Source organism: Manis pentadactyla, chromosome 6 (genome assembly GCF_030020395.1).
Source record: "Manis pentadactyla isolate mManPen7 chromosome 6, mManPen7.hap1, whole genome shotgun sequence".
In the NCBI taxonomy this organism is placed as follows: Eukaryota; Metazoa; Chordata; class Mammalia; order Pholidota; family Manidae; genus Manis; species Manis pentadactyla.
In genome coordinates, this window is record NC_080024.1 from 98,698,114 (window position 1) to 98,710,839 (window position 12,726).

Below are 12,726 nucleotides of genomic sequence, written 5' to 3' on the forward strand. Positions count from 1 at the left end.
ATACAATGGCAGGAGTCTGATGGGATAGTGAGGGGTGATGGAGATGGTGGGAAAAGGGGCAGGAGAGAGGAAAGGGATCCTTCAGTGTTCTGGAAGCACAGGTAAAGCAAAAAGAAGCCAGAAAAATGTGGCATCACAGAACACTTCATTCCAGATAGACATTCCCTTCATTCAGCAAATTCCTCTCTGCTTGTATAAAGACAGGTCAGCCTTTTCCAGGAGCCAGTGCCCTTCTGCACCCCTGCAGCTCCCACCAGTTCACTGATGCTCGCCCCAGGCACAAGCATCTACCCCACCAGAATCACACCCACTTGCAGTTTCCCCAGGCTGGCCTCTCTGCTGTCCTTCTTGGGTAAGGTGGAGTCACCTGTCCTGGCTTTCTTACGGCCAGCCCTTTATTACTGAAGGCTCCCAAGGGCTTGCTTTACCTCTCGATCAAGAGAATTGGTCAGAGTCCGGAGTTCCCCAGTGTGTCTGCTCAGGAGGAACATGGATGTGCCTGCAGGGTCCTGAGAGACTATTTTGAAGGCAATTTTAGAGTTCAAATGGTTAGGTTCATCTGCATCCGTGGCGTTTAGTATCATCACCAGTGAGTCTGGGGGTACAGATGAAGCTCATTAACACTATGGAAAGACTGACATGCTCACATTATATTTAAAACAATCTCAAATTGATTGTTGTTTTTCAGATCTTAAAACTAGGTGCTCCAGTGACTGCAGTGGGGTGGGGAGCAGATTTGATAACATGGGTGAATGTTGAAACCACAATGTTGCTCATGTGAAACCTTCATAAGATTGTATATCAATGATACCTTAATTATACAAACAAACTAGATGCTCAAGAAAAAGCACGCGCCACTTGGCAGTGTCTCCTCCTGTGTCTCAGGCAGAACTATGCCCCCTTCCATACAAATCTTCCGGTTGTCTAGGCCTCGGCTGTGTTGGGATTGAGATGCTTTTCTGTCTTTCTCTCTTCCCCTGATGGATGTCATTATAACTCTCTCTTTCCCCCAAATTATTGGAGTAATGTAAGTGTGTGTCTGGCCTGTTGAATCTCAGAATGGCCTGCTGCTGTGCCCAGGCTGCCTAAGGCTGCCTGAACTTTGTGACTGCCAGGCACTCATATGACTTGTATATCCACAGTAAGATGCTCTCCACTTGGTGGCAGGAGCACAGCCTGGAACTACACTGTTGGTGGGTGATCAACCCCACTATAAATATTAGAAAGGAAGACCCAGGTTATTTTGATGAATTTTTCTGCAAAACTTGTGAGGAAACTAAGAGAATAAATTAGCTTATAAAAATGATGTTGTATGATGATACTTGCATCTGAAAATTTAAAAATAATCGAAGTGGTAGATACAGTAAAAGACTTACTTGAAGCGCTATTTTCTTCAATTTCACCCGTGAATACACTTTGTGAAAATACTGGCGCGTTGTCATTGACGTCTAAAATTTTGACAGTTAATATAAGTGGTTTCTCAACATCTTGTCCTAAGGCATTTAGAGCGTGACATGTGATCTAGGAAAAGAGGGACAGTGTTAATTATTACTGTACAAACTTAGGTTGCATGTTATTAAAACTTGTAGAAATAAGGCCTCTAGCGGTATGAACAGAACTTTTGTGCAGAGAAGAAAAATATTTCTGCCAAGAGTAGATGGAATAGGAACAGGTGCCTGCTGTGGGCAGAGCAGGTGGGCGGGTTGCCAGTCCTCCAGGCTGATCCTGTCTCATGGCAGGGGAAGCTCTCAGCAAGATGCACACTGGAGTCAGTGCTCCTCGCACACCCCCTGGTGTGTTCCTTCGGGGCACAACCTCAGTGCAGGCTCTTTGTAAAGGGATTAATATTGCTCTTTGTAGTGGGTTGATTCATGCCCTGGTCTCTCCTCTGTAGAAGCATTTCATCTTCTAAAGCCACTGAGGACACAAACTTACCTGGAAGCTGGGGGTTTCTTCACGATCAACTATAGCTGTTATGTTAATTTCTCCAGTATTTCGGTCAACGACAAAGATTCCAAAAGGGGGCTGATCAATTCCCATTCCAGTAATTCGGTAGGTAATTTTCTGGGTTGCTTGGAAATCTGAAGTAATCTGCAGCCAAAAACACCCCAGGTGTTAGGTGGCCTTCACTCAGGCCTTTTCCTTCCCCTCCTCTCCTCCACCTCCGTAGTCTTAAGTCATTCATGCATTTTATTCACTCATTCTGACACTGTGCTCTTTCCGCTTTGCTTTAACAGATCCCAGGGATATGAAACAATTCAAAGCATTGCTACCACTGACCAGCATGGAGCAATACACGTTAACATTTTGGCTTAAGAATATATGCTCAGATTGTGGCCACCATGAAGATGTAAAAAGGCTGAGAGAATGTCATGGACACCTGCTACTGACAGGGCTACTTCTGAATGTGTACATCCTGCACATCCTTAGCAGGCACTAAAAAAGACATTTATTTTAGTCTTACTAAGGGGAGTGGGAGGTAAAACAGAAAGAGATTATATAGTAAGTCTTAGAAAGTATCTATTAAAATGATAACTTCTTATAACTTCCAGGCTTTTTAATATGGAAAATTTCAAATATATAAAGCTAGAATGGTATATTGAAGCTTATACGTCTCATCACTCAGCTTCCATGATTGTGAGTTCATGGCCAATCCAATGCTGACTCCCAGTTTTCTCATTATCTCATTCATATATTTTTTTCTGTTTGTTTGCTGGAGTCTGGATCTAAATGAGGCTTATCCATTGAAATTGGTCCACATGTGTCTTACTTATTTTTTACTCCTTTAGAAGTCATAGTTCCTTCATCTTTCTATTGTTATTATTATCATATTTTTTTTTGTTGAAGATACCAGGTTGTTTGTTCTGTGGGCTTCCCAGTCTACATTTTGCTGACTGGCATTGCCATACTTTCTTAATTTACATCTAATACATTTATTCTGACAACTCATATGGCCCCTGCTGATGACTTACTTTGGCAATTGGGTTTCTTTTTGAGTTGTCTTCTCTTTCTCTGCAGGGTTTTGCAAACTTCACCCACTCACGCTTATATCTCCTTTTGGCTTGTTGTATGGCGTTCTCTTCTCTGTGCTGGCCTTTGGTCTTATGCAAAAAGGGATTCCACTTTATTATGCAGACCATTGGAAACTTTTGCTCTGAATATAGTTATAAACACCTGGGTTGAGGAGCTGCCTAAATTTCAAAGTAGCAGAACCTAAAAGTTTAATTTGCTCTACCTCACACTTGACCAAGCAAAGAAGAAACATTAAATAAGTAAAACAATTATAAAGCTGTATGATCTTTAATATTAGCGTGTAATCATATTTTGTACTTGCTTTACATATTCTACAATATCTAACTGTTCTGGGTACCTAGGATCTATTTAATGAAAAACTATTGATTTGTTTAAAATGAGAAGGAAGATTGCCCAAGATAAATTACAATAATGACATTTATCATAGCTTGTATTTAAATATTATTGAGTTAGTTAGGATTTTAATTTTATTTTTACTATTAAATTACTAAATCATTTTGAACATTAAATACTTATTTTTCTGAACAAAATTTTAAGTTGTTAAGCTAAGCTGGTTTTTTAATTACAAAAATATTCTTCATACTTTACCTTTACTCTCAATTCTCCATGAACCAATACGATCACCTGCAGACATTAAAATAAAGTCAGATTAAATGTGTATTCTTCAAGTAAGTGATTAGGTGAGACAGTCCTGATTTCTACATTTTGCTGTGCATCTTGTGGTAAATTTCTGTTGCAGAGGAAGTAGATTTGCAGAAGCAGTGTCCATAGGGTAAAGTCCTTCCAGGAGAAAGAAAATGCTCCCAGTATAAGCAAGTTCTTCCCATTCTTTAACACGACTACCGAATTTCAGTGTGATGCCGAAGAATTATTGGATTTTGCAAAACCCTGCCCAGCAGCCAGTTGCAACCAGACATTTCTTACCTGGCTTCTGTATAAACACTTCCCAGGAGCTATGAAAGCTATTGGTTTGGGAAACAATGGTAAGCATTATTGTAGAAGCATCAGAAAGTGCCGTTGGGGATTATTAAAAACCGTGACTTGTTTAACAGAATTGTGCAAAGGCAATCAACAGCTGCAAGGACAGGGGAAAAGCATTTTCTTAGCTGCACAAGAGAGAGTAGATTGTAACCAGTCTGGTTTAGAGAATAGAATATAAAAAGGTGGGGCTGTGCATTCCAGTCACAAGCACTCTTTGCTGTGGGACATGAATCTGCTAGGCTCTGTCCTATTACTTTAAATATTGAGCTTAATTTTCATGCTGAACTGAAAAAATTAAATGAGGATAAAATGATTCCAGGCAGGCAAGGGTCTTTATTTTCCCCAGAGCATACCAGACCTTCATCTGTCTCATTTGCTGTCTAGTTTTTTTTACCTGGAATGCATTCTTCTTTCCCCTTCACCTACCTATATATTACTGATCCTTTAAGAACATTTCGAATTCCAGCAATCTCCATGAAACGGTCCTTATTGACATTTCCTTTTGAGTTTGTACAACTGTCCTGTACCCTGCAATTTAGCCCATAATGGTTTCCATGATTTATTATTTCTTGTTTTACGTGCATTATGGGGTTAAGCCAAGAAAGTCAGAAACCTTCCAAATCAGTGCTTCTATATATTTTTTTCCTTGCAATCCTCCAGTAACTGCCACCAGGAGACACCTAACTATTTGCTGATTGACTGATTCTCTGATATGAAGACCATTAGATCAGGTGGGAAGAAGACTGTGAAGAATAAATCAGAAGAAAAAGAATCAGAGGGATTAGAGTAGCTAATGTTTTTATAGTTTTTGTGTCAGTTGCTATTCATACAGCCTTGTATTTATTACCTCACCTATTACAGTGGCCATCTGAAGGAGATTCTAGTATTGTAATTCTTTTTAATGGATGAAGAAATGGAGATGTGCGAGAATGAGTACTTTGCCCCAGCTAACAGCCCCAGTGGAGCCAGGATTTTAACCAGACTGCAAGGTGTGTACATCACTACTGCACTAGATTCGAAACAAAGTTGGCATAAAAAAGTAGGAAAAGACTAGTAGCAAAAAAGAAGTTACATGATAGTCAATTTGGATTTCTTCCTGGCAAAGGCTGAGGTTACTCCCTGAAATGACATAGATTTATTATATAGTTTATTTTGTAAAGTTATAATAGAGTCAAGTACAAGGCTGAACCAAAGGAGTAACTATATCAGACACAGGAGGCCAGGACCCCTCCATTCTAGGGATTTCATTGAAATCCTTATTTCAAAGGGCATGTGCTCAAAATGTCATGGAAAAGAACCATTACATGGGGTGTAACAGGTCTCAAATGATTTTATAGCTTTCCTGAGCTCCTGGGGAGAGGAGAGCGGAACAGTGTGGTAATTGTGCTCCTCCCTGCTGGTTCCTAAGAATGAGTGAGGAGAGGGACGGGCCAGGTGCACCCCCTTCTCCCCCCTTTACAGGAAAACTGGAGTCATCCAGAAAATACGAAGCATGTAGGTACTAGCCCCACAGAGAACGGTTCTTCTAATAGGCATCGAAGCACAGTTTGTTTTCCTGGGAAGCAAGGGAAGGGACCCAACCTGAGGCACAGAATGTAGATTTGCACATGGTGGTTTCTCATTTGCCTGACCTTTTCACTGAATTAAAGCCCTAGAGAAGCTGTTCCGTCAGCCTTTACTCTTTCCCATCCTCTTTTTAAAAATGAGGCCACCAAGAATGTTCTCTAATTTTAGGGAATATTGTGAAAATGTGATTATTTTTGTGCTTCTAGAAATATGGGTGGTTAGGAAGAAACACTTCTTGAATGTAACCATCCTCCTTAGTTACAAAGAAATACAATCAGAGCCTTACATTATTTAGGGTAGTGTTTTCAAAAATTTTATTATTTTAGTGGATTAATAATTACATGTATCTACTTCGTGGTTTTACTTACTTTGTAAATATGATTATTTCAGATATTTAGTAAATATATCAATAGTTTTCTGACACTGTAAATCAACTAAGTTGTCTCCTTTGATGGCCATGATCGGCAATACCAATGTGGAGGAAGGACTCCTTATCTTGAAAATTCCTGTACTTTCCTTTCTTCCTCTCGCTTCCTGGTTGTTTTGGTTTTATAATTTTTAAAGCATTGATATGGCCTAAATACTTTGGTATGCATATATATGCTTTTTAAAATTAAAATTTAAAACACTAAAACATTCTAATAAGCTTTTTATTCATCAATTAATTCTTTAATTGAACAAAAATGATATGTGCTTAATTACTTAGAAATTATTTAATTTTGGACAATTCAATTTTCAGTAAGATTTTAAGAGTAAACTCAATTAATTTAGAAAGTGAAGCCTTGTATTATGATACAGATGCTAAGAAAAACACCTGTGCATATTCTCAAACCCTCACTCTAAATGCTGTGCAGGTTGTAGTCAAGCATAGTGACATGAGTTTGGACATTGGGTCTTGGGTCCTTGAATTTAAATCCCTGTCTCAGAAAACACCAGCTGTATAACTTGGGAACATTAATCTTTCAGTTTTCCCATCTATAAAATAGAGGTCATATTTCCACATACTTGATAGGTTTGTTGTTTTAGTGGATTAATAATTACATGTATCTACTTCGTGGTTTTACTTACTTTGTAAATATGATTATTTCAGATATTTAGTAAATATATCAATGGTTTGAATTAGATGAATTAAGAGGTCTAAAGAACATAGATGAGCCCTAGCCCATAGTAGGTGCTTCATGTTAATTATTTCTGTCACCAAACAAACAAAAAATGTAGAAGAGCCACTTTGACAGGAAGTGGCCTTTTATTATCATTGCTCGTAATAAGGCATGTAGGAACTGTCTCTTTCTGGAGCACCAGAAAAGGGCCAGAACCTGGACCCCACCATACGATTGTGTAGGTTGCTCCTTGTACAACTCTAGGGGGCACTCTTCACATGCAGCGAATGTGAAGGTGCCTCCTGGAGTTGGGCAGTGTGCAGCCTGGCCAAGTGTGCAGTGGCCATGTAAGGAAAATGTGCATAGTTAGACAGATTCTATTATCTGTAGTGTAATTATGGATAGTAACCAATTGCCATGGTTTCTTGTGATAACTTCCCGAAGTAAGGCCTCACCTTAGGCTATCAGATTGGTTCTTAACTGGAAAGGAAGAGCCAAAGGCCAAGAGGTTTGTGGAAACCTCACGGGCACTGCGTGTTCTGGCTCCAAGTGGAAACCGGTTTCGGGTGTTAAGCAAGTGGGAATGGTAATTGGTAAAAGTAATGACATCTTTCCTGACTATTGCCTGTGAGGCAGGGCTGGCCAGAATTGCTTGGCAAGGTTATTCTGATTTTAGACTCTGAACTTCTGGGGAGGTTCAGGAGGAAATTTATTTTCATTATTTATTAATGCTGGAAACTAGATTATTTTATCAATCAGGAGAAGGAAAAACACCTTAAAGACTTTCCTTCTGTTAAAAATTTGGGACATTTACATTTTTCATAGAACTAGAAAAAAGAAGCCTAAAATTTGTGTAGAACCACAAAAGACCCTAAACAGTCAAAGCAATCTTAAGAAAGAAAAACAAGGCTGGAGGTATCATGTCCCTGATTTCAAATTTTACTACAAAGCTATAGTAATCAAAGTAATACAATACTGACATGAAAATAGAAACATAGGTCAATGGAATAGAATAGAGAGCCCAGAAATAAACCCACACTTACATGGTCAATGGACATAATCTATGACAAAGGAGGCAAGAATATATAATGGGGAAAATACAATCTCTTTAATAAATGCTGTTGGGAACACTGGACAGCTACATGCAAAAGAATTAAAATGAATGATATACAGAAATAAATTCAAAATGGATTAAAGACCTATATGTAAGACCTGAAACTGTAAAACTCCTAGAAGAAAACATTGGAAGTAAGCTCCTTTGACATCAGCCTTAGTTTTTTGGATCACTTTCCTTAGGGAAGGGCAACAAAAGCTAAAATAGACAAATGGGATGATGTCAAACTAAAAAGCTTCTGCACAGTCAAGAAAACCATCAACAAAATGAAAGGTAACCTACTGACTGGGAGAAGATATTTGTAAGTCATACATCTGATAAGGGGTTAACATCCAAGTTATATAAATAACTTGAACAACTTAATATAAAAAAAACCCCCAACCCAATTAAAAAATGGGCAGAGGATTTGAATAGACATTTTTCCAAAAAAAGGCATGCAGATGGGAACAGGCACATGGCAAGATGCTCAACATCACTAATCATCAGGGAAATTTAGGTCAAAACCACAATGAGATATTACTTCATTCCAGTCAGCTTGACTATTATTAAAAAGACAAGAAATATCAAGTGTTGGGAAGGCTGTGGAGAAAAGGGAACTCTCCTCCCCTGTTGGTGGGAATGTCAATTCTATGGAAAGAAGTACAGTGGTTTTCTCAAACATTAAAAATAGAACTACCGTATGATCCCGCAATTCCACCTCTGGATACTTATATGAAGAAAATGAAAACAACAATTCAAAGAGGTACATGCACTGCTATATTCATTGCATCATTATTTATAATAGCAAAGATATAGAAGCAACCAAAGTGTTCAATGACAGATAAATGGCTAAAGAAAATGTACATCTACACAATGGAATATTAGCCATAAAAAGAAGGAAATCCTGCCATTTGTAACAACATGGATGGACTGAGATGGTATTATGCTAAGTGAAATAAGACAGATAAAGACAAATATCATATGATATCACAATCATACTTCAATAAAAAAATGGGGGCCATTTTGCAATTCTCCTAAAAATTTGCTTTTTGGTTATTCTGTAGAGAAGGTGGTTGAAGATAGTTCTGCTCTATTTAGAACACATTCTAACTCAGAAGTTAATATTTAAACTACTTCTCTTTCTTCTAACAGCACTAACAGTACTAACTTCTTTAAAACTTTGTGCCTGTTTAAAAATCTTCTTTGGATTTCAAAGATCTCTATTAGTTTTGTTATTAGTAAATTTTTACATAATATGGTAACATGGAATTAAATAGCTTACGGTCCATAGCTTACAGTAGTGTTATATGGCAAACTGTGTTTTACATCTTGTGGACCGTTAAACACTGGACAGTGGACATTCTTTCCAAAAGGTTAAATCTTCAAAGATAAGTATTTTTCAGTCACAAATTCTTTCTCCAAAATGTTTATTTTGTATTGTATAAAATGGATCAAACAAGCACAGGAAACTGATAAGTATGACATTTTTCAACAGCAGGCAGTTACTTTCAATGCCTTCCCTTTTCAAATAATTAATCTAGAAGATTAAAGTTGAAATCTTGAGTAATGCTCCAAGTTAAAAAATATGTTATTTCCCAATACCCACTATTATATCCATTTAAAATATAGTTTTAATTTTTTCTGTCAATTTTCAAAAAGTTCATCTCAGAACTGCTTTTGATATGCTGTCAAATATGAACCCTTTCTTGATTCATTAAAACTGGTGTTGGTGGTTATGTAAAATAACAAAACAGAATATTGAGAAGTTATGAAGAATCCTCTATATGACTGAAATACTACCAGTGATAGACTGAGAGCCTTACCCAAGCATGCTGTGTTTTCAGTGTGGCCATTTTAATTAGGCTTGGGACTGGGGGAAACAAGCCTGGGACGACTCAGTGGTACAGGCCCAGACCGAAGTCTGTGGTTTTCTTTGTATTTCCCCTCAGTAGGCAACTCGTGTGTGATCACAGGATGGTGAAATTAATCCAAAACCTTCAAACACGTCTTCCAACTTTCAAACATCAACAACAAAAGATGTATATTTCCTACTCCACAAAGCTTTTACATGCTTTTATTTTTTTCCCCCCATCGCCATACTATTTCAAAACTCTGGGTGGCTCCCCACTTCTAAAAGGATCCACTAGTCTTTGTGGAATGTGCTATTCAATCTCATCTGCCTTCCTGTTGGGGGTCCAGAGCCTCCAAACCAAACTGTCATTCCAGCCAAACCAGTGTGTCCGTCGCCCCCAGCAAATACCATGATCCCGCTTGCCGTTCCCGATGCTGGTCTGACAGCCAGAGATCCCCCTCTGGCTCATCTGTTCTTACCGAAAAGCAGCTCAAATCTCACCTCGGCCCTGGAGCCTTGTTGACCTACCTCATTCCTGATGGGCACTACTACTTGCACTAATAGTAGGCCAGCACTGTCCAGCAGAAACATGAGAAAGGCCATAAATGCAAGCCACCTGTGTCATTTTAAATGTCCTAATATTCACATTAAAGAGGTTAAAAAGGTGAAATTAATTTTAACAGAAGTTTTTTGTCCAGTATATCCAAGATACTATCGTTTTAATATGTAATCAACATAAAAATTATTTGTGACATATTTTATATTCATTTTTTCTTATAAAGTCTCTAAGATATTTTATACCTAGGTAAAATATATTTTACCCTAATAAACCGTATTAATTCAGACCGACCACATTTCAAGGACTTAATAGCCCACATATGGCTTGTAGCTACTAAATCAGACAGAGCAGGTCTAGACCCCTCAGTTTATTAACCATGTATGAAATAGCTTGGTTAAATAGCTTGTGTGTGTGTGTGTGTGTGTGTGTGTGTGTGTGTGTGTGTGTGTGTGTGTGTGTGTGTGTGTGTGTGTGTGTGTGTGTGTGTGTGTGTGTGTGTGTATGTAAAGTTTTCCTGAGAGGAGAGAAATAAATTCATAGTTCTTTCCATGATTAGCATTATAGAGGCATGGTGTCAGGGGCTTATAGTTTAGAAAGGCCTCATTTAACAATCATTTGTTTATCCATTCTTCAAACACTGTGTCCACAAAAAGAGAGAGATTATAGTAGACATTGGGGATATGAAGATGAATTAAACAGCCTTCAGAATGAGGCTCTCAGTCCCTCGAGAACCAGAGGGGTACTTGAGAATGGTCTATATCAGAGCAGGGAGAGGAGCTCTCTAAGCTTGGGCCGGGCCGGTTCTGTGTCCTTGGGACAGGGCTAGTCAACCCCCCTGCCACCCTTCCCCAGCTTCCTGTGGCCATTGGCTTGGCTGATGCGGTACCAGGCTGTCTGCTGTTTAGTTCAGGAATGACCATCTGGGAAGGCAGGGAAATCATACAACCATCCATTTCCCTTTACAACGTTCTTGGGTTGAATAAATTCAGCAGATGGTCAAACAAAGTAGTTACATTGTCATAATAGAAACAGACTACAGCCGAGGGATGACACCAACTTTCTGCTTGAGCATCGTCACGAGACAGAAGGCTGGTGAACGCTGGATCACAGGCAGCCTATTCTAATTTTAGACATCTTTAAGTTTTATAAAGTTCTTTCTTGGGATCTATCTCTCTATAACTTTTTGAAGTCCAGTTATCTTAATTTTTTAAATGAGGAGGTAAAGGAAATGGATGCGTAAGTTGCCCCAGCTTATTACTGATAACTGGGGGAATAGTATTAGGAATTTTTTCCCTTTTGGTGTATTTCACTATTTTGATATTTTTATGTAATTGATAATATTGTGACTTTTTTTTCTTCACTAAAACAGAATAGTTTGGGAAAAACTAGTCTGCAACATCCAGGCTACTGCTTTGCTTTTCAGATTCTACTTTGCTTTTAGATACATGAAACTTTCCCAATCAACAGAGGTATTACTGTCCTGAAAAAATGGCTTATAAAATGCTTTATGCCTCCCCCTACCAAAGTTCTGGATATTTTTTACACATAATGGCTAAACAAAATTGCTGCTTTCTTAATAACTCTCTTTTCTCTAGAGCCAAACATTGCTTTGATTTTAATTCAACAGTCTGACTATTTTAAAAGCATGTCAAGTATCAAGACCAGGCATGTACAATTCTTAGCCATGAGCTTACAGGGTGTGTAACCTGGAAAACAGACCTGGTTCTCTTTTATATATTTTACTTTGTGTATTAGAAAGATGAATAAAAGGATTACTTTGAAGAAAGTGAAGTTATTGTGGAAAATAGACCTGTGATCAGGATTATTTAATTCGTTAACTAAGGAAGTGCTAGATAGTGACTTTCAAATTCAGTTTTCCTTGGTTTATTTTTCTATGTAAAGTACAACATTAAAAAACTAGAAAAGGAAGAAATTGGCAACCTTTACAATTTTATTCTAGAATGTTTTATTTCCACTGCACTCTTTTTTAGAATTTATAATAGAGATTGAACAATCAAACATAATATCATCTAACAAGGAAGGAAACAGGGCAAGTTTGCAGTTATTAGAAAGAAAGAAAAGACTTACCATTAAAATGGCCAGAGCCCCTGCTCTGGAAAGGAGCCAAGTCATGGCCTCTGATCTCGCTGCTCAGCAGATCCAGAGCAGCCGCTGCGTCGGGCCTTCCAGCCGTCTGCGCACGATGTCTTAGCAAAGCCCTCTCAGCGTCTCTGCTGGCCTCGGGAGCCTACAGCGGCCTGTTAGGCGGTTCCTCCCCACCCTAAACCAAAGGTTGGTCTCACCAGAAACGCTTGCATCACTTTTGCTCCCAGGTAAAAACTTAAGACACACCTCAGTTCCTAAAGCAATGAAATCCTTTGTTGGAAGCTAGAAGAAAAGTTCCCAGGCTAAAGACAAGGTTTAACAGGAAGGTAGCAGATGAATAATAAATTAATCACAGTGTGGAAGTGCAAAAACTAGCCCTGACTCCACTGGAAAAGAATCTACTTGGCTTCTTCTCAGGGTTACAATTAAAACTGAG

The 12,726-nt window shown here is 38.5% G+C and overlaps 1 protein-coding gene across 2 annotated transcripts in view; it reads right to left on the reverse strand.

The window, feature by feature from the left end:
- The window catches only part of DSG3 (desmoglein 3), a 30,617-nt gene extending 18,119 nt beyond the window's left edge, over positions 1-12,498 (reverse strand). Inside the window, exons 1-6 of one of the 2 annotated variants that reach the window (XM_057503983.1) lie at positions 12,273-12,498; positions 3,622-3,657; positions 2,973-3,101; positions 1,936-2,091; positions 1,377-1,521; positions 429-595 (exon numbers count right to left, since the gene is read on the reverse strand). In XM_057503983.1, the coding sequence (XP_057359966.1) occupies positions 429-595; positions 1,377-1,521; positions 1,936-2,091; positions 2,973-3,101; positions 3,622-3,657; positions 12,273-12,317 (678 nt within the window). In that variant the 5' untranslated portion in view covers positions 12,318-12,498. The remainder of the gene's footprint in view (positions 1-428; positions 596-1,376; positions 1,522-1,935; positions 2,092-2,972; positions 3,102-3,621; positions 3,658-12,272) is intronic. The other variant, XM_036885842.2, reaches the window with a different exon arrangement.
- Between the last annotated feature and the right edge of the window lie 228 nt (positions 12,499-12,726).